Source organism: Bos indicus x Bos taurus, chromosome 11 (assembly GCF_003369695.1).
Source record: "Bos indicus x Bos taurus breed Angus x Brahman F1 hybrid chromosome 11, Bos_hybrid_MaternalHap_v2.0, whole genome shotgun sequence".
NCBI classification, from domain to species: domain Eukaryota; kingdom Metazoa; phylum Chordata; class Mammalia; order Artiodactyla; family Bovidae; genus Bos; species Bos indicus x Bos taurus.
The window spans coordinates 62080140-62101985 of NC_040086.1; the positions used below are offsets into that span (position 1 = coordinate 62080140).

The 21846-nt window shown below is 35.2% G+C and overlaps 1 protein-coding gene across 4 annotated transcripts in view; it reads right to left on the reverse strand.

Moving 5' to 3' along the window:
* The window catches only part of VPS54 (VPS54, GARP complex subunit), a 102611-nt gene that overhangs the window by 75688 nt on the left and 5077 nt on the right, over window positions 1-21846 (reverse strand). For all 4 annotated transcript variants that reach the window (XR_003513392.1, XM_027555622.1, XM_027555621.1 and 1 more), the window contains exon 2: window positions 889-1044. Coding sequence is in view for 3 of the 4 variants with exons in the window: in XM_027555621.1 (XP_027411422.1) it covers window positions 889-1024 (136 nt within the window). In the remaining variant the exon portion in view is untranslated. The remainder of the gene's footprint in view (window positions 1-888; window positions 1045-21846) is intronic.

Below are 21846 nucleotides of genomic sequence, written 5' to 3' on the forward strand. Positions count from 1 at the left end.
TCTAAATGTTGAGCTTTAAGCCAACTTTTTCACTCTCCTCTTTCACTTTTATCAAGAGGCTCTTTAGTTCTTCTTCACTTCTCTATATGGGTTATGCATAATACTGGGTTATGCTCCTACAAATCTCTGGAACTTTCATCATCCAATCAACATATAATCTTATTTTGTGTGTGTTTCTGTTTAAAGACACTTTATTTAATAAATATTGTTCAGTCTTTAGCACTGTACTCATGGCTAATACCACTATAACCCATACCTGAATAAAGCTTACATAACATATTTCCCTCATGTAGCCCTCTAGTGCTTAGAAACACTAGAAAGCACTTCAGTGCTATGTTTGGAAACCATTTTGAACAGCAAAATCATCAGCAAAAATACAAAAAAGTGTGGCACTAAACAGACCACAAAAGGGACGTGTGTCTACAGCTTAAAAGCTGAAAGAAGGCAGAGTGCTGCTTTGTTCAATTTCAGGTGGGAACATGTACATCAGGCAATTCAAAATTTTCACTCCTTTGTGCATGTCTGCAAATGACCACGAAAGTGACACAAATAGTGATTTGAGGGTACAATTAAGGTTTAGGAATTAGATAAATTTGCAAATGTAGACTCTGCAAATAATGAGGATTGACTGTACTATGTTTAACTGAAGAGCTTTCAATCTGTACCCTCATCTTCAATTTTGTTTTTCAATTTCTCTAAGTGACTTCTTTTATGGAAACGTATAAAAAGAACTATATTCCAATTTCCCAATCAATTTATTTCCAAATTATATGTCATCCTAGTTTTCACATTTACTCTTTTAAGTAGATGGAATCTAACTATTCTAATCTAACTATCTAACTATCACAAATTCTCAATAAAATTCCTTAAAAAAAACAAAAGCATTACCTGTGGGTTCCTTGGGACACACATCTGGCAGTGACTGCACAGGTCGAATGTGTTTTGTCGGGTCTACCTCTTTTTTAAAGAAAACATCACTGCTGCTTCCTTGAGGCACTGGTGAAGAACTGTGGCTTGAAGCCATTGCATAAAATCACCACTCAACTGAAAATGAGCAAAAAACAGTAATCAAGACACAATACAAATCATAATTCACCTAAAAGTATTATGCACATCATAAATTTTCTTTCAAAAACATACTATTTAAAATCCATCAAGGTGTAAGCACATAATTTGAATACTATTAATTGTGGGAGTCATTCATTATATTTAGTTTGCTAAGAAAGTTATTGGTCCTTGTTTAAAAAGTATTCTCCTCAAAGTGCAATATCCTTAGCCTTTTATCTGAAGTCAAACTAGATACCAAAACTGTAACCAATATATATTAAAATTGAAAACAGTCCATTCATTCAACAAGTATATAATTCAGCATTACAGCAAAATGGGTAAATGCATGGAATTTTGAAATCTGACTGAGCTCATATCCCAGCTTCATTTACCAGCAATATAACCTTGAGGAAATTTATTTAACCTTTGTATGCTTTACTTCATCTGCAAAAATGGAGATGAAAAGCATTCATCTCATAAACATTTTGTAAGAATTAAAGGAACACATATATGTAAAGCACTTAAAACAATGCCTACCTCAAAGTTAGTGTTCACAAATGTCAGTTATCATTATGATTACAATTACTATGTGACAGGCACTATATTAAATGTTTATAAAAGTATCATTCTTCAAGGTACTCCCAATTATATTAGGTAATCAAAATAATCAAATCCCTAAACAAAACACAAGTTAATCTATGTCTACACTTTTTAACAAGTACAGAAAGAATTTGTGGGCAAGACAACATAATAAAGGCTACAATGTCAGGTAAGACTTTACAAATGAAGTAATATATAACCTGGATAATGAAGAATATGTATTACTTTATTATCAGACAGTAGAAACTCTTACATTGCTGATCATATCAACCAAACACTAGGCATTCAATAAATATTTTTAATGAAGGAATAAATAAATGAACATAAACAGAAGCCTTTATTTGAAAAGGCACTTAAGAGATCACCTTGTCTAAGTTCCCCAGTGCTACAGATAAGTATAGCAAGGCCCAGAAGGACTAGGTAGTTTACAAAGATACATGTGGTTTAACAAGTTTTTTGCAAAGTCAATTTAGGAAATGTGGTGAATAGAAAAATAAGAGTAAGCTATAAGAAGCAGCGATATAAGGGTAAGACTGATGACAAAAAAGTTATCCACTCTAACTCCTCTGTAGTTTGATAGTAAGTTTAAAATTACATATCCCAGACTTCCCAGGATACCTGTTTCAGTCCTGCTAACACAAAGGAAACACATTCAATTATGCTATTCACTGAGACTAGTAGAAATAAGCTGCTAAGAAAAGAACAGAGATAAATAATTTCCTCAAAATTCCTGAGCAGAAAGCAAAAACAGCATGAACAAAAGTTGAGAGACATGAAATAATCATAAGACTGTACGGAAACTGACTTGGCTGTTTGCTGACAAAAATGCTACCAAAAGTACTGACAAGTAAACCATATTTACACATACACACAAAGACAGTATGGCCAGACTACAGGAGCCATTAGAAGTTTAGGGGGAAAAGAATACGATGATGAAAATATCTGGGAAAATTAATCAGGGTCTTGATTTGAAAGGCACCACTGGCCCATTGCATTTATACCCTTTTACAAGGAGATCTAACCAGTCCATCCTAAAGGGTATCAGTCCTGGGTGTTCACTGGAAGGACTGATGCTGAAGCTGAAACTCCAATACTTTGGCTACCTGATGCGAAGAGCTGACTCATTGGAAAAGACCCTAATGCTGGGAAAGATTGAAGGCAGGAGGAAAAGGGGAAGACAGAGGATGAGATGGTTGGATGGCATCACCAAGGCAATGGACATGAGTTTGAGTAGGTTCCGGGAATTGGTGATGGACAGGGAAGCCTGGTGTGCTGCAGTCCATGGGGTCACAAAGAGTCAGACACAACTGAGTGACTGAACTGAACTGAACATTAAGTATACAGTTACTTCTGTATAAAAGCATTTGTATGTTTAAAGAAACAGAAATATCCAAAAGATAGGAAACAGTGATAACACAGAATCCTGTACATTAAGTGTTTGGTAAAGACAATTGTAAATGTAACATTAAGTCTGTTTAACATTTTTGTTACTTTCAACAAATAAAATGGCTAAAATAAACATGTTCTGACACTTAAAGATGTAGGCTACAAATATATGGAAAGTGTATTTATGTCAAACACCCATTGCTTGATGTCAGATAAATTAAACATTGATTCCTCTGTTGTTTTTACAGTGAAAATAAAGTCTAATTGCCATCTTAGGAATCTAGAAATACTTGGGAAGATGAGGACTTATAAAAAAAAATTTCTAGACTCCTATAAGTTACTTCTCACTCCTGGGTGCAGAAATAAAGATATTTTATTTACTCCTTAAAGTTTTTGAATTGGTTAACATATACAAGTTTCTGGGGTTTTTCCCCCTACATCCTTCCTAATTCCTATGAAAAGAGGGACAATCTCTAGCTATAAGGAGATTATGTAAAATTAGAGTACTACCTACATGAGTGAGCCCCAATTTCTAACCATCTCTCAAATCCTCTCACCACCCTGTTTTTATTAAGACACAGTAAGAACCAAACTTTGTATTAATAACCACATAACAAGTATGATACAGACATTTAATAAGTGTAATCATTGGTAATAAAACACACTGGATTTATTCAAAAAGCATGGATATATAAACAAATACAGTAAACCTACATGGCCTCTAAACCACACAATTTCAGGAGAATAATCTTTCAAACGGAGAAGGCAATGGCACCCCACTCCAGTACTCATGCCTGGAAAGTCCCATGGACAGAGGAGCCTGGTGGGCTGCCGTCTATGGGGTCGCACAGAGTCGGACACGACTGAAGCAGCAGCAATCTTTCAAAGAAATAATCTTTCACTGAAAGGTTAAAGAACAGAAATGATGAGACATCATAAAAAGAAAGTTTTAGCGGAGAAGGCAATTGCACCCCACTCCAGTACTCCTGCCTGGAAAATCCCATGGATGGAGGAGTCTGGTAGTAGGTGACTTAGCAGCAGCAGTGTAAGCAAAGAATAGTCTATTCAGGAAAAAAAAAAAAAAAAACCACAGAATACAGGAAAAAGGAAAGCTCTCAGCACTAATCACAGGCAACTCCTGACTTCTATTAATAACACTTGCACTTGTAACTGCCACCTAGATGCAAACTGGACACTTAACCAGTGGTCACCAACAATGAGAATCTATAAATAGATCTACCCTTCTTCACATTGTAATCTTCTCATAACTACATCAATACTATATACAAATATCTTCTATTGAAGCCTTCTTTGATTTCTTACACTTAGTCACTGTTTATGCATTTCTATTTTGCACCAATCATACTGAAATTTTGGTTTTCATATAGATCTTTCCTATTAGACTGTGAACTTCTTGACGTTTCCATTTCCCTGTGTATTCTACACACCTAATACAGTTCCTGTCACATAGGCAGTATACAATATTCTACAGAAGAATGAAATGGATGTTATGCAGGACAGATCAGAAGAGAGAAACATTAGACAATTACCAATCATCCTTGAGTGAACAGATAAAAGCATAGGTCTGGGCTGATAAAGGAATAAACAGACTCATTCATTTCAAAAGCAAGAAACTGGAAGGATGAGTAAGTCAGAAACATTTGATTTTCTTTCCTATAGTTCAAAACATCTTTTTATGCTAAAAGTTTAGTTAAGATGTTCTATTAAAAAGGGCTAGACACAGTGTCACTCCAGAAGCAATGAGCACACCAACTGCTCAGACCCTGGTTTCTAAATACCATTCCCTATAAAGAAACAATGATTCTTTAAAGAAATAGTTGACTCCAAACCTGGAGCATAGAAAGAACAAGTCGATCATGCGAACTCTTGTGTCAGAAAGCAAGGAAATCCCCTAAGACCAGTAGGATTTATCAAAAGGACCAAGGACCAAGTTAAAGGGGCTCCCACTGGTCACATTTACGACAAGTTGAGCACTCTAAACAAACAACCCTAACTGAGTGTAACATACTGAAAAAACAAAAAATGAATCTATCATGATACTTGGAGGAAAAGGAATGAGGAAGAGGGGTGGAGTGGGGTAGGTAAAGGAAATCTCTTCTTTACAGAGGAATGCCGGTAAGTGTGAAGAAATGACTGAAACAGAAAATCAACATTTTGTAAACCCCAATGTAAAAATCATCAATGTATGCTAAAGCTATTAGGTGAAAGGCTGCTCAAAAACAGAAAATTCACCTAATACCTAAGAATTAATATCACCTTACAGATTATCTTGCAATGCAAAGGGGAAAATGTATCTCTAAAATGGAAAAATCTGGCTGTCACCACCTTAATTAACCAAGTCATCAAACTTGGCATCATTCATAACAGTAAGACAACTTGCTATTATGTGATTCATGAAATGACAATATGAGATAAATATCATTACCTATGAAGCACTTTCACCAAAAATGTTTAACCCAATCTAATCAACCCTCTAGACTGAGGGTCAAGCCTCTTTGTTCTGTGGATTCCTTCAGCACTCTGGTGAAGTCTACAGAACCCTAGCAGAATAATATTTACAATGCATAAAATATATAAGGTTACAAAATTACACTTAAATATAGCTATCAAATTATCTTTTAAAATTATAATACAGTAATAATTTGGGGTTTTTTTCTGTTTTGTTTTTTTGTTTTTTTTTTTACTGGGTCTTTGGATGTGGGATATCTTTTTTAAATAGGATCCAGCATCTTCTTGTTGGTTTTTCAATAGCTAGTTGCGATTTTGGTGCTCTCACAGGAGGAAATGAGTGTATGTCCTTCTATTCCACCCTCCTGAACTGCCTCTATTTTTGCTTTTTGATTATGCAAATCTATCTAATTCCTTTAGGACTGACTGGGGAAATCAATTGTGACTATTCACTGGAAGAACTATTGCTGAAGATGAAGCTCCAATACTTTGTCACTTGATCTGAAGAGCTGACTCAATGGAAAAGACCCTGAGGCTGGGAAAGATTAAGGGCAGGAGAAGAGGGCAGCAGAAGATGAAATGGTTAAATAGCATTATCAATTTAACAGATATGAATTTGAGCAAATTCCAGAAGATAGTGGAAGACAGAGGAGCCTGATGTGCTACAGTCTACGGAGTCAGACATGACCTAGTGACTGAACTATAACAACATCTAATTCTTAAGTAATAAATGAGCATAAATATTTGGGGATATTTGCAACAATTTAATATGATCTGAAAACACGTGAAATTTCACTTGGTAACAAAGTTATAGGTAGCATTAATATCCGTGGGAGGGGTTTCTTACATTCACAATTAAAGGAAATGCTAAATTCAGTTAAAGCAGGGTTTCTCAACCATGGCACCATTAACACTGACATTTTGATCGACATCATTCTTTGATGTTGGGGGTTCTCCCCCTGCACACTGTAGGATCTTTAGATGCATCCCTGGCCTCTATCCATTTGATTCCAATAGCAGCCTTCCACTCAGTTGTGACAACTAAAATGTCTTCAGACACAGCCAAACATTCTTATGTGGGGAAAGAGAGGTCAGAGGACAAATCACCCCAGCTGAGAACCACTGAATTAAAATAAAGATGTAATTTCTTCCCCATCCAAAATTCAGACTCCCTGAATTCTATTCACAGACCCTAAAGAATATGTGAACTGCAGGTTAAGTATTTTTTGCTCTAGACCTACCTTCCAGTCTAAGAAAATAGATGGAAATAGGATACTGGGATTTAAAACAAACATGGGGAAACAAACTGAGAATATGAGATAAACTACGAGAAAATTGGCCTGGACACTTAATCAATGTCATTTTTGAAAGGTGGGTAAGTATTCTATATTAAAATAAATAAAGACAACTATAGGCAATTGTGAGCCTTGACTGGATGCTGGCTAAAAAAAATTTTGCTCTAATACACTATTGGAACAACTGGAGAATTTTGAATGTGGACTGGATATTGTATGAGATTTTGGAATTAATTTTCTTAGGTGGATTAATGATGTTGAGATTATGGGAAAATTGTCCTATATTCAGGACATGAACACTACAGTATTCAGGAGTGAAATATGTCACCTACAACTTATTTTCAAATGGTTGAGTAAAAAATACACACAGATAAAATGACAAAATGTTAAAAATGGTTTATCTAAGTCAAATACATATGATTATAACGTTCTATTCTTTCACTTTTCTGTATGTTTTTTAGTTTTCACAATAAAAAGTTGGGGGAAAGAAACTTCATATTTTTCAAACATTAAATAAATAATGTGAAATATAAGTATCAGAGAGAAGGAAAAACATTAAATTTGTAATTGCTAATCTGCCCTGAAGATGGCATTATTGTACAACTTCAAATATGGAAGAAAAATCAATAAATTTCAATCAGGTTTTAATGTTGTAGAAGAGTAATACCATATATAGAACCTGGAATTCCTTAAAAGCTGAATGAGAAGGAAGCTGAGACAGAGAAACATTTACTAGATGCATTACCCAGGTACCATGTAAAAATCTCCTTTGCTTCTATATTAAAGTAATAGCTGCTTATAGAGAACATTGATATTACAAAATCACTCACAGCCAACTCTGAACTATCTATGGAACTGCCTATTACAGGTAAAGTAATAGCCAGACTTTTTTTTCCCCTCTACCATTTCAATGTATACAAAACATTTCACCAGAGTGGTTAACACAGATATACTAACTAATCATTTTACTTCCCTTCTATTTTTCAAGTGATTACTCTACTTTATAATATACCCTACTTTATAAAATCTAAACGTGCTTGCCCTCTATTGACCTTCTATCATACTGTGGTCCTCTAATTGGTCTCTCTGCTTCCAGTTTAAACCATTCTGCACATTGCTTCAGGATTAACCTTCTAGAATGTTTTCATTCTGTCATACTTCAGATCAAAAACCTTTAAAATTATTTATTATTTTCCAAACAAATGCCAAGCTCTACAAGTTGGTACTCAAGGAATTCCACAATCTGATGCTTACCTTCCTTTCTACCCTTATTTCCTATTACCCATGGATAATCTCTGTTCTAGATAGGGTGGTCTCAGTGTCACTTTAATCCATCAGGCTATCAAGGCTTCCTTGTCTTTGTTAAGGCTGTGCCTTCCTGGACTATTCATACCATCTTTCTACCTATTCATTGCCTCTTCTCCCTTCAAAGTTCATTTCAAATTTCATTTCTAGATTATATATATTAAGAAAAATATACACACATTCTAAAATATGAACAAAAATAATCTCAACACTATTTTTAAAAGTGAAAAAGTTGAAACAACCAAACTCCTAAATAAGAAGAAACTGGTTATTTAATAAGCTACAGTACAACCAATGGATTACACTATCATTAAAAATAGGGTTGCAAACTTTACATCCATTGGGATGGTTACTATCCAAGAAAAACAAAACCAACCAATCAAACAACAACAAAAAGTGTTGGCAAGGATGTGGAGGTACTAGAAGCCTTATGTACTGTTGGTAGGAAGAAAAATCGTGCAGCCATTTCAGAAAACAGCAAGGCATTTCCTTCAACAGTAAAAATAGAACTACCATATGATACAGCAATTCCAATTCTATGTATATCCCCAGAAGAACAGAAAGCAGCATCTTGAGGAGTTATTTGTATACTCATGTAACAGCAACATTATTCATAATAGCCAAGAGGTGGAAGTAACCCAAGCGTTCACTGACAGATGAATGGATAAGCAAATGTGGTATATATACATAATAGAGTATTATTCAGTTCAGTTGCTCAGTTGTGTCTGACTCTTTGTGACCCCATGGACTGCAGCACGCCAGGCCTCCCTGTCCATCACCAACACCCGGATTTCACTCAAACTCTTGTTCATCAAGTCAGTTCATCAAGTATTATTATACTATATTATGCTATTTACATTATAATTATATAAGCATATATACTTAATATATAAGTATATAAACACTAGTATATACTATATATAGTATATTATATATACTATTATTATACTTTATTATAATTATATTATACTATATTATTACTATTCAGCCTTAAAAAAGAAAAATTCTGACGTTTGCTATAGCATGGATGAACCTTGACAATACTATGCGAAGTGAAATAAGCCAATCACAAAAAGATAAACGCTGTATGATTCCACTTACACAAAGTATATAAACAGTGAAATTCACTGAGACAGAAAGAATGTGGTTGTCAAGGGCCAGGGGTGGGAAAATAAGGAGTTGTTTAATATGTTATAATGTTTCAGTTATGCAAGATGAAAAAGTTCTGGAGATAGGCTCCACAACAACGTGAAATATACTTAACACTACTGAACTGCACACCTAAAAATTATTAAGATGGTAAATGTTATGTTACATATATTTTTACAATTTAAAAAAATGTCTAATAGAATTGCAAAATACTGAATGACATAAAAATGTTTGACATATACTGTTAAGTGGAAATAGGTCTTAAAGTAGTATGTCAGTATGATCCCAATTTTCTAATTTAAAATAAGCATATGTATTTCCAAAAAAAATGCACAGACATATACCACAATTTTAATAATGGTTACCTCCAAAGACAAAGTTACAAGACATTTTTATTCATTTGTGCTTTTTTGGAATTTTCCAAATGTTTTCCTATGAAAAGTTATTACTCCATATATATATTAGTCAGGGTCTCCAGAGAAACAGACTCAGTAGCATATTTACAAGATAGTTAGTTATTCAAGGAATTGGCTCACCAACCTGATATGGAGGCCAAGAGAAGTCCCACCATCTGATTTCTGCAAACTAGAGAACCATGAAAGCCAAAGGTATAATTCAGTCTGAGGTCGAAGGCCTGAAATCCAGGAGGCCACTGGCATTAAGACCCAAGTCCAAAGGCTGTGAACCAAGAGCTCAGACGTGTGAGGGCCAGAGAAGATAAATGCCCCAGCTCAAGAGGAGAGAACAAATCACCCTCCTTTTCCTTTCTGTTTTATTCAGGCCTTCAAAGGATTAAATGATGATGATGCCCGCCCACACTGGCAAAGGCAGGTATCTTTACTCAGTCCACTGAATCAAGTGCTAATTTCTTCCAAAACACCCTCAAAGACACACTTAGAAATAATGTTTTACCATCAATATGGGTATCCTTTAGCTCAGTCAAATTGACAGATAAAATTAACTATGACGCTTCATTAATCAGGAACAATGCTATTATTAAGCAGCAAAAGTTCAGGTTCAGCCTTATACCTACCTCCACTATAAATCTTTTCTAATGGCTATTAACCCTCAGAGGGCTTCCCTGGTGATTCAGTGGTAAAGAATCTGTCTGCCAGTGCAAGAGAAGCAAGTTCAATCCCTTGGTCAGGAAGATACCTTGGAGAAGGAAATGGCAACTCACTCCAGTATTCTTGCCTGGAAAACCTCATGGACAGAGAAACCAGGTGGGCTATACAGTCCATGAGGTCACAAAAAGAGTTGGACATGATTAGTAACTAAACAACAATAACCCTGAGAAAACTAGCCTTCCTTTGATCTAGGATACTTATGATCTATATCAGCAATTTACAAACTTTTTTGATCCTACAGCCCATCAGTTTAAAAAACTTTTTAAAAATCATCATTTATAAATTATATAGGGTACAACATGCATTATATTAATGCATGCAATATAAAATTATGCTAAATGGAAATTTTTTAAAGAAGGAAAACATTTAAAATAATTAATTGCTGGCAAAAAGGTACCTTTTTACTCTATTTTTAATAGATAGTACTGTGATTTCTATTGGTCACGTATTATGTGAGAGTTGGATGGAATGTGATGGATGTGATGTGATGTGATGGATGTGAAGAAAGCTGAGCACCAAAGAATTGATGCTTTTGAACTGTGGTGTTGGAGAAGACTCTTGAGAGTCCCTTGGACTGCAAGGAGATCCAACCAGTCCATCCTAAAGGAGATCAGTCCTGGGTGTTCATTGGAAGGACTGATGCTGAAGCTGAAACTCCAATATTTTGGCCACCTCATGTGAAGAGTTGACTCATTGGAAAAGACTCTGATGCTGAGAGGACTTGGGGGCAGGAGGAGAAGGGGATGACAGAAGATGAGATGGCTGGATGGCATTACCGACTCGATGCACATGAGTTTGAGTGAACTCTGGGAGTTGGTGACAGACAGGGAGGCCTGGCAGGCTGCGATTCAAGGGGTCGCAAAGAGTTGAACACGACTGAATGACTGAACTGAACTGAATGTGATTTCATTATGATTCATTATTATTAAAAATCTTGATTTAAACTTCATGAAATGATAATTCAAAGGTTTGGCTCTGAGTTCAATTTATTTTTATACCTGATTTTAATGCTTGTTATTGGGGTAGGGGGAAGTATCTCATATATGAATGTAGAACCAAATGGAAGAAATCACTGATCACACTGCCTAAACTCTCTATTTTGAGATTTTTAAAACAAGGAAGAAAACTCCACTCTGGGCTTTTAAAGAGATCATCATTTAACAAAATAGCACAGTGATGGAATATTTCCAAACATCCATTTTTTAAAACAGATTTACAATAGCTTGAGTGTTTCTAAAAAATCAACTACTCTATTTTTTCACTATACTTTACATATAAAATTTTATATATAAAACTTTTTTATTTAAAAACAAACAAAAATACCCTGTGGGGACAGATTTAATATGTCTGTCTGTCTGTGTCTGTGTATTTCATTCTGTCTGGTTACATATTATTGTCAAGTCACATGCCATTTCTGAAAAAAAAAAAAATTAGCAAGTTTGGAATGCTTTTTCTTCTTGGTTAATAAAAACATACATAACATATTCTTGAGTTTAACACATTCTTGACAGCTCTTTTGTACTTTTAATATATGGCTATGGAAAAGCTTGTATTAAGAGTAGGAAAATCCAACTCTGTGCTTTGTTATTTACTGTGGTTCCATTATTAGTATTTATCCAAGATGTGACTATAGGAGTTATTGACCATTTTGTAAGAGTTGGTTTATTTAAAACTAGATAACATAATTTGTAAACCTAATTAACTACTCATAAAAGGCTATTACATCACAAGGATAAACTAAGTGAAGGATACTACTGTTAATCCCTTGAGCTTACTCACTTATCTATATAATGTGACTATCTGATAAATAAACATGTGGACTGATTGAAGATGTTGGTATCAAACTTCATAACAAATATTAGTAAAAGTCCACTTCTTTCTTCTTTAGATAAAAAATAAATATTCCTTAAGCTGCATGCAATTCGACAATGGAGTTTAGACTTAATCCACAAGACTGTGGTGAGCCATTATAGACTTAAGACACTGGTGTTGAATTGATGATACATCATTCCAAAAGAGTATTAGTAAGGAGGGCCAAGTACAGTATCTAAGGGGATTCCAACAACATTTCTGAAGAAAGAAAGATATAAAGAAAAGCTTGTGATAAAGAAGAGAAGGAATATCAAAGAAGGTAGAAGGAAAAAGGGAAGAAAAATCAGCTCAGAATTCACAAATAAAATATTAATACTAAGGGAAAAAACCTCCTTTACATTTGGCAATTAGGAAGTAACCACATCACATTGGGAAGCAATGTCAAGTCCAATATCGGGGGTGGAAGCAGAATGCAGAGGTTGGAGTGAAATAGGTGAGGAAATTAACACACAAAGGTTATTGTTTCAAGAGACTCAATTATAAGATTACAAAACAGAATACATAGTACAATCTCATTTTGATACAAAACCGTATATATAATGTATGAAAAGGTATATGACAAAATGTTAATGATGGTAAACAGCAGGTTTTTCCTGATCATCGTATTTAAGTACTTCCTCCTCTTACCTTATCCCCCATCCAACACACATATCCTGGTTACTCTCTACTACTAGCCTTATGGTTTGTGATCTTTATAGTACTTTCTCAAATTATAACTGATTATTTACCTGCTTATTTCCTGTCTTTCTCACTGCATCATAAAATTATACTTGTTTCATTCATCTTTCTATACCACACCTATCATAGATGAATGTTCAATGAATGAATGAACAAATGAATATCATGGAAAAAGAGGTAAGCACAAACAAGCCACTAATAATGTTTCTTATAAGTTCATGTTCAAAACAATCTAAAAATCTAAGTCAAAAATATGTTACCTTGTTTGTATAACATTACCTGACATCCTAAAATTTGATTCTAGATTTTTATCTTTCCTGTAACACAGTATAATATATTGGTTAAGAAAACTGACCATAAAGTGAGTTAGACCTCTGTCATTTATTAGTAGTGTGACCTTTGACAACTTTCTTACGCTGCTCTCAGTTTCCTCATTTGTAAAATGTGACAGCAACAGTGTCTTCCTCATAGCAATGTTTTAACATTTAAATGAAATATAATTTATATAATCTTTGTAAATCTTGGCACGTAGTAGACATTCAACAAATAATTGCACTACTACTATTTATCATCATAAACATCTTAAGCCTTAACATTTGGACTGTGCCATGCTAAGTCGCTTCAGTCTGTCCAACTCTGTGTGATGCCATAGACAGCAGCCCACCAGGCTCCCCCGTCCCTAGGATTCTTCAGGCAAGAACACTGGAGTGGGTTGCCAGTTCCTTCTCCAATGCATGGAAGTGAAAAGTGAAACTGAAGTCGCTCAGTCATGTCCGACTCTTCGAGACCCCATGGACTGCAGCCTTCCAGGCTCCTCCGTCCATGGGGTTTGCCAGGCAAGAGTACTGGAGTGGGGTGCCATCGCCATCTCCGTTGCCATACAAAGTTTTAAAATTAAAGTTTAGGATTCCAAACCTCCTCCATTGCTTCAGTGCCTCTAGTTTGAGGTGGAGGAAGCAAACCAATATGGGCAGATAGAATTTACTATCAGAAAAGTGGTCAAAGCAACGGTGGTCCTCAAAGCCATGCCAGTCAAAGGAAAGAAAAAAAAGAGTAGTGGAAAATAAAGATGAAACTTTAGCAATTTTTGATAAAATAAAAGCAAAACTGTTTGTGAGAAAGAAGAGGGATGATGAGGCACAGAAGCTAGAAAAACTATTTTTGGAAGACATTTAATAATGGTCAAAATTCAATCCATTGAAGTGGAGTGGATGAGATAGTTGGACTAGACTTTAAAAGATCATCTGTCTCAACTGTTTATCAATATATGAATTCTTTCTACTCGGGTTCTCTCTGCCTCCATTTGAAAACCGTCAGTAATGGAGAAGTGACTGCTTCAAAAGCAGATTACTACTACAAAGCAACTATAATTGTTTTAGGAAAAAAATATCTCTTGTAGTAAACAGAATCCCGCTTCCCTGAATTTTGCATCACCGTTCCTAGTTCAATCACATTACAGGAATAATAAATAATTCTAGTCACAGGAAAGTAACATTACAAAGGAAGAAAGTGCCGGAAAAGAGGGCTAATGAGAGCTCAGAGCAAGGAGCGGGGCAAATACACATAAGAGGTGAGGGAGAAAGTGTCAGAAAAATCATCCTACAGAAGCCAAGGGAGAAGGGTCCAGAAGGAAAGTATGAACAGTAGTGTGAACATGCTGCAGAGAGAGAGGTCAAGGAGGTTTTTAACTTCAGAAAGGACGATGGATTAGAACAGTTTTAGGACAAAGTTTGGGGCAGAAGCCATACCACAAGAGGTTAAGTAAATAATGAAGTAACAAAGGCAACAATATCAACATGTTTTTGGTGACGAAAGAAAAGCAATTAAGAGTTGAGCAAGAATTTTTTAGGCCATGGGAGACGAGCACATCTACAGGCAAACAGCAAGAAATCAACTGGAGGTAAGATTAAAAGAAATAAGAAAAAGTGGTGGAAAAAGGAGACGAGAGAGAAGGAAGAATTAGATTCTTAGGGGGATGGGATGGAATGGATGGAGAAGAGGAAGCAGAAAAGATACTGAATAGTTATACCCAGAGACTATGAGGTACCTTGGGCTACGCCCTACTTTGAGAAAAACAGGACTTTGTCAGGCAACAGTAAAAAAATGAGCAAGCTGATCCAGAAGAGTTGCCTTCCACACTACTCTTCTGCCTAATGCCCTTACTGATGATGTGCAGGGAGATCAGCTGGGACTTGGATGAACCTGGACTGCCTCACTCCCACCACTAGTTCTGAAAATTATCTGAAGTCCTAAGGTCAAAAGGGCAATGAAAATATGTTATCCATGAAATAAGGAAGGATGGCAGGGGAGAGGGAAGCAACAGAAAAACAATAATAATAACAATAATAATTACTAAACACTATATGGTCCATAATTGCTTACTTTCATTTATATGATTTTGCCAGTCCTGCTAACAACCTTGCAAGAAAAACACTTCTGAATGAATCCATAAATGAATGAATCAGTGATCCCTATTCTGTGATAGAGAAACAGGTTCAAGAGTAACTTGGCTTCACACCATTTAGCTAGTTAGTTGTGAAGATGTGATTTGCACTCAGATCTTCTGATTCTAAATTCTATATCTCTGTCCCCAAAGCACCAATTATTAAGTCCATCTTATATTAAAAATAAATGGCAACAATAATTAATATCTTTGATAATTTTTAAGGACTATTTTTAGGGCAGTTTTAGCTTCAAATAATTTTATAAAACTGAAATGGGTAGAAAATTATTACTTAAGGAAAAAGACACTATACATTTTCATTAGTATAATTTACCATTTTTCTAAGCAAAAGGGTAATTTCTGAGCTGCAATGAGGGATAAATATGTTACAATGGGTCACCAACATGAGAAGACAAGTACTTATTTATATGACAGCATTAATTGGTTAGTATTTTTTGAAAGCTCAAATCTTTATGTTTAATAGTTAGCTTCATTATTGAGATCACTGTAAGCAATAATATACATGATATATAATATTTTATAACTTAGCTACTTTAAAAATTATAATTAAACTAGACTCTGTCAGATGATAAATCTTACACAGTGGAGAAGTATATTATTTTCATTTTAGCTGAAGGAAAGAAGCTTAACTATACCATTAACCAGAAATTAGCTCTTAAAATTCCAAAAGTGTTGTTACAAGTGTTTCTTAGAATATCACATATTTGAGATATTTTAAATTTACTATGATTAAAAAATAATCTCTAATAATTTTTATCAAATCTATCTTTGGTTGGACATTAGAGTGTTTTTTTTTTTCCCTGCACATATCAGTATTTCTAAATTGAGGGAAATCAAGTTGAAACTAAAGAAACACAGAAAATAAGAACAGAGTTGTGCTAATCTAATTTGCTTTTTCCTTACACTCCCATTTGACATTTATGAGACCCTGTGCCTTGCAGGAAATTCTAAATATATGTGTTTCCTTAAGTTCCTTATTTACTTTTGATTTAGTGACAAAAAGGAACAATAAAAGAGAATCTTGTCTGGAAGGATAAGATATAAATATTTACAATATTAAATTTACATATTCTTAAATGGCTATAAAATAAAGTAATATTTAATGTGTGACATTCTTATTAGGAATAAAATCACAAATATCCTCAAAATACAATATAAATACATTTAAAAAATCTAGATGTTATTAAAAATAAAAACAATGTCTTTTTCCCCCAGCATCTATCATACAATATGCTAAAAAAACATACTATAGCAGCCACTGAAATTAAGGTTCATAAGCCTGGAACTGAATGATATAACTGTACTGTGAAAAATCTGTCTCTAATACATAAAAAGTTGAATGTAAACAAAATATAACTTGGATGCTTTATTTTACTCCTTTAGGGCATTGATATTACTGTATTACTAGTGAAATTTTGTCAGAGTGAATCAGATAAGAACATAGTATTCTATTCTTGGTGTCTTGGCCAAAGAGTAACAAATCCTAAAATCACTCATTCAAAGTTACTGGAGAATACAAATGTCTAAAATATGTAAATCAGTAGACACTTATTAACATGTCTACAAAAATAGTAAAATTAAAATAAACTCTATATAATCTACCCTACCTTGAAAGTAGTTGCTAAAAGGAAATTACTATTAATGTATTCTCAAGACAGAGAAGGCAATGGCACCCCACTCCAGTATTCTTGCCTGGAAAATCCCATGGATGGAGGAGCCTGGTGGGCTGCAGCCCATGGGGTCGCTAAGAGTCGGACACGACTGAGCGGCTTCACTTTCACTTTTTCACTTTCATGCATTGGAGAAGGAAATGGCAACCCACTCATTTGTTCTTGCCTGGAGAATCCCAGGAGCAGGAGAGCCTGGTGGGCTGACATCTATGGGGTCGCACAGAGTCGGACACGACTGAAGCGACTTAGCAGCAGCAGCTGCAGCAGTATTCTCAAGAAGGACAAAAATGACACTAGCATTTATCCACTCTTTAGGTTACCCTGCCTTGCTTTTATCTAGAGTAAAAATAATCTAGTGTTAAGTCTATCTTTATTAATAAACTATATATTTTATCTAGGTCCTTGAAGGGAAGGGTCTTCAAGTAATCTAAACAAGTATGTACTCTATAAAAAATAATAAAGATTATGCTGTTAAAAATTTTTTTAGAGAGAAAAATAAAGCAAAATAGCTAGAAACTCATCTGCAGTGAGTCAGTAAGTGATTTAAGAATGAAAATATTTAAATGTTAGTTTGAGGTATAAAGTAAGTAACTGTAACTATGGAGTTCATTAGTACTATAACCCCAAACCAACAATGAAATAGCATTTTAATGAATTACTGCTTGGTATGACCTCTATACCTTTCCCCACTGTTTGGGTCTCTTAGCCCAGTTCTGCCTTACAAGCTTCTCTGCTTAGCTTGGATCTCATGGTCAATAACTTCAACAGTCTCCCTTGCATGTTTAATTTTCTCCTTGCTCATCCATCTTCAATACAATCTGTCTTTGCTTTTGTTCCTGGCTGCAGAACACAGCCAGAGAAAATTTATGTAAAACATGCAGATTATACATTTATGAGTTCCAATCTCAAATAAGGTTCTGCTCAGCAGTCCTTTCACTTATTTATCCTCAAGCACTTTGCTTTCCCAGTCCCCACAGTGTTTATAACAAACTTCATTACTTTAATGTTCCCTAGCTTACCTCCAATCTCATGCTCAAAAAGTAACTATCTACCACATATCAATAAAATTAAGTCCTCAGATATGACTTCTTCCATTCATACCCTGCTGCTAAGTAGCTTCAGTTGTGTCCAACTCTGTGCGACCCCACAGACGGCAGCCCACCAGGCTCCCCCATCCCTGGGATTCTCCAGGCAAGAACACTGGAGTGGGTTGCCATTTCCTTCTCCAATGCATGAAAGTGAAAAGTGAAAGTGATGTTGCTCAGTTGTGTCGGACTCTTAGCGACCCCATGGACTTCAGCCTGGCAGGCTCCTCTGCCCATGGGATTTTCCAGGCTAGAGTACTGGAGTGGAGTGCCATTGCCTTCTCTATTCATACCCTAACATACCTAATTCTCACCTATACACAACTCCTAAACTTTCTGAGTACAGTAAAAGATGTCTACTCTTTTCCAGAGCCAATCCCCAAACTGCTGTTCTTGATCTCATCTTTCTCCACTCCAAGACCTTGATCTATGAATTATTTCCTGACTCTCCTATTGTCAATTTCATCAATTCATCAAAAAAAAAAAAAAAGTCAAGTACTAAAGTTCTTTCCTTCAGCTCTATCTATTCAAGCTAATTCGTCTTCTCTCTCTTCCCTGGCAAACCTCTATTCTCTTTCTTGTCTACCTCCTTAGCAATCCATCTTTCATCTTCACTACTTACTTGGCTCTGGAAAAGGTGAGAAATGACTTGATTTCTAAATTCAGTTGCTTATATTCAGCATTCCTGCTCTCACTGCTCTCAAAAGTCAGCGAAGATAATAAATGTAGACAGAATGAAAGAATTAGAAATATCACTATTTGTAATGCTCCAATGCAATGGCTGATCCAAGCAAAGGTCATTAATGGGGATGCTAAAACCATAAGTTTAAAAGATTGTTAGGAACATGATATTTACATGGCCACAAAGTATCACAAAGTCAATCATGTATTAAACAGTAGAGATCTGTCAGTTCTTACCAAATGATCAAGCTGGAGTCACCAACAGAGGACAGCCTGGTATTAGGTGTCTCCTAATGTGATAAAGTGATAGGTATATATATATATCACCTGTTTTGGATTCTCATCAGAAATATTCTATCAGAATCGAATCATTAAAAAAAAGACTAATTCAGAATATGGAGGACAAACACCTCTACTCTTCAAACGCTAAACCCAAGAAGAAAGGGAGACAATGAGACTAGTCCAGACTGAGAAAGACTGAAGAGACACAGAAGCCAAATGCAACGTATGACTCTTGACCGAATCTTGCACTAAAGGGAGAAAAAAATCTATAAAGAATTTTGGAACGAATAGGAGAATTTAAGTATGGACCATATGTTGAATAATGTTATTGAGCAATTGTTGATATTACTAGGTATCATGATGGTATTGTGGTTATATAAGAGAATGTCCCTGTACTGGGAGATACATGCTTAAGTATTAAGAATGAAGCATTGTAATATCCATATCCTGTTACCAGGTTTGGCAAAAGGTGTGTGTGTTCATTCTACTATTCTTTTGACTTTTTTGTGAGTTTAAAACTTTTCAGTAATAATAATATGAATCAATGGACCAATGAAGGCTTACTAAGAACTGAAGATAAGCAGAAACGAGTCAGATAGATGAAGGGGGAAAAGAGTGTGATAAGGAGAACCCTTCAGGAATACGGAATAGTAAGTACAAGAGTTTGGAGGGAAGAGAGAGCCTACTGTCAGAAATCACAAGTAATTCAATCTGTTTATTTAAGGGGAACAGGGAGTTGTGGAGAGTCACTAGACTCGAGAGATAAATTGGGAAAAGAACTTAAATGAATTTATAAATTTGCTAAAGCAATAAGGAATATGGATTTCATCATGAGGATAAAAGAAAATCACAGAAATAAATTAACTGAGGAACGATATAATCAAATTTTTCCTTAAGAAAGATCACTGATTGTAACACTGAAAATGGACTGGAGAGGACTAAGACTAGAAGAGATGAAATAGGAAAGTTGTAATAATGTAGGTGAGAGATGACAACAGCCTCAACTCAGATAACAATAGAGAAGATGGAGAAAACTAGACAGATTTCATATTTTCTCTAACTGCTTGTCAGTAGTCCATACCCAAATTTGTAACTGCTTACTGGGCGTATCTTTACCTGCAACTCTCAGAGACACCTAAAATTTAAGACATCCAAAACTTAAATTCACTATCTTCATCCACCCTTCTCTACCTTCCTTCTCTATCTAGCTTACCAAGCTAATGACAAATAGGGCCAACTTAACTCTTTGACCTCTCTACAATCTTCAATTTCCACACCAATTCTACTCTTAATCAGAAATCCAGCCCTTGCTCTCCATTCCAACTGACACTGCTATAGCTTAGGATTTTATTTAGCCAAACTGAAAAAGAAAACAAAACAAACCAGGTCACAAACTTTCTTGATAACTATTATGATTTCAAAATTATTCACTCCATAGGAAAAAAAACATTATAAAACATGACATATTACCACAATATTCATACACAAACACCCAATCTCTGAACTTAGTTTTAATCAAAAAGCTAACTAATTGAATATAAATTATTCAAATCAGTAGCATTTATGACATGAAAATTTGCCCCCACTCTGTACAATCTGATTTTTTTTTGTTTTTTGTTTTTGGCCATACCAGCTGTGGCTTGCAGGATCTCAGTTCCCCAATAACTGAACCTGGGTCACAGCAATGAAAGCCTGGAATTCTAACCACTAGACCACCAGGGAACCCCCTACAATTTTTTAAGTTCACCATGAAGTGAAAGTGAGAGGGAAGTCGCTCAGTCATGTCCGACTCTTTGCAACCCCATGGACTACAGCCTGCCAGGCTCCTCCATCCATGGGATTTTCCAGGCAAGAATACTGAAGTGGGTTCCGATTAAAGTTCACCATACTTTTTAAAAAATCCTACCAATACCACAACATGACTTATTTTGAATACTATCTCCAACCATTCTACCCTCATGCTGTCCAAAAAAATCTCACTGGATAGCTGGAACTCTGTTTTATCTGCAGTTTTACTTTTGTATGATTGTGAAGGAAAACTGACCAGTTTAACAAAATTCTAAGATTACATTTCTCCCCATTCATTTCAAGTATTTCAGTTAATCCAACTCTAAATGCACAACAATGAACTACCAAACATACAGAAAAATCAAAACATTTCTTTATTGTATAAAAAAAGATGCTGAAAAATAATAAAGAAACAAATCTAGAAATAAATGAGATTTTACAAATAGTGGATAGGTTTAAAACCCCTATGTCTTCAATTGAATCCTCACATGTGAAGAGCAATTACCAGTGGTAGAAAAATTCTTCTAGAAAAAAGGAAGGCATGAATAATAAATGAAGGCAGAAGGGATTATTCCTAATAAGGGAAATGATCCAGGATAACTATAGTTTACTCTTGGTAAGGTCAAAACTCTTTGTATAAGGCACTTCTGAAGTTTTTAATTCTTAAATTATACATTTTTTATGGCTTTTCAAACAGCATATTTTGAAAACAAGGTAATCTTTCCTTGATAACTCAATTTCACCATTTTAATAATCTGTTTTATATTATGTTGTAATGGTGATGCCCTCAGGTGCTACTGAAGGAAGTCAGTCTGCCCCTAGGTCAAAGAGCTTCAAATTATGGTGATAATACTAGCTCCAATATTTTGGCCACCTGATGTGAAGAACTGACTCTTTGGAAAAGCCCCTGATGCTGGGAGATTGAAAGCAGGAAGAGAAGGGGATGAC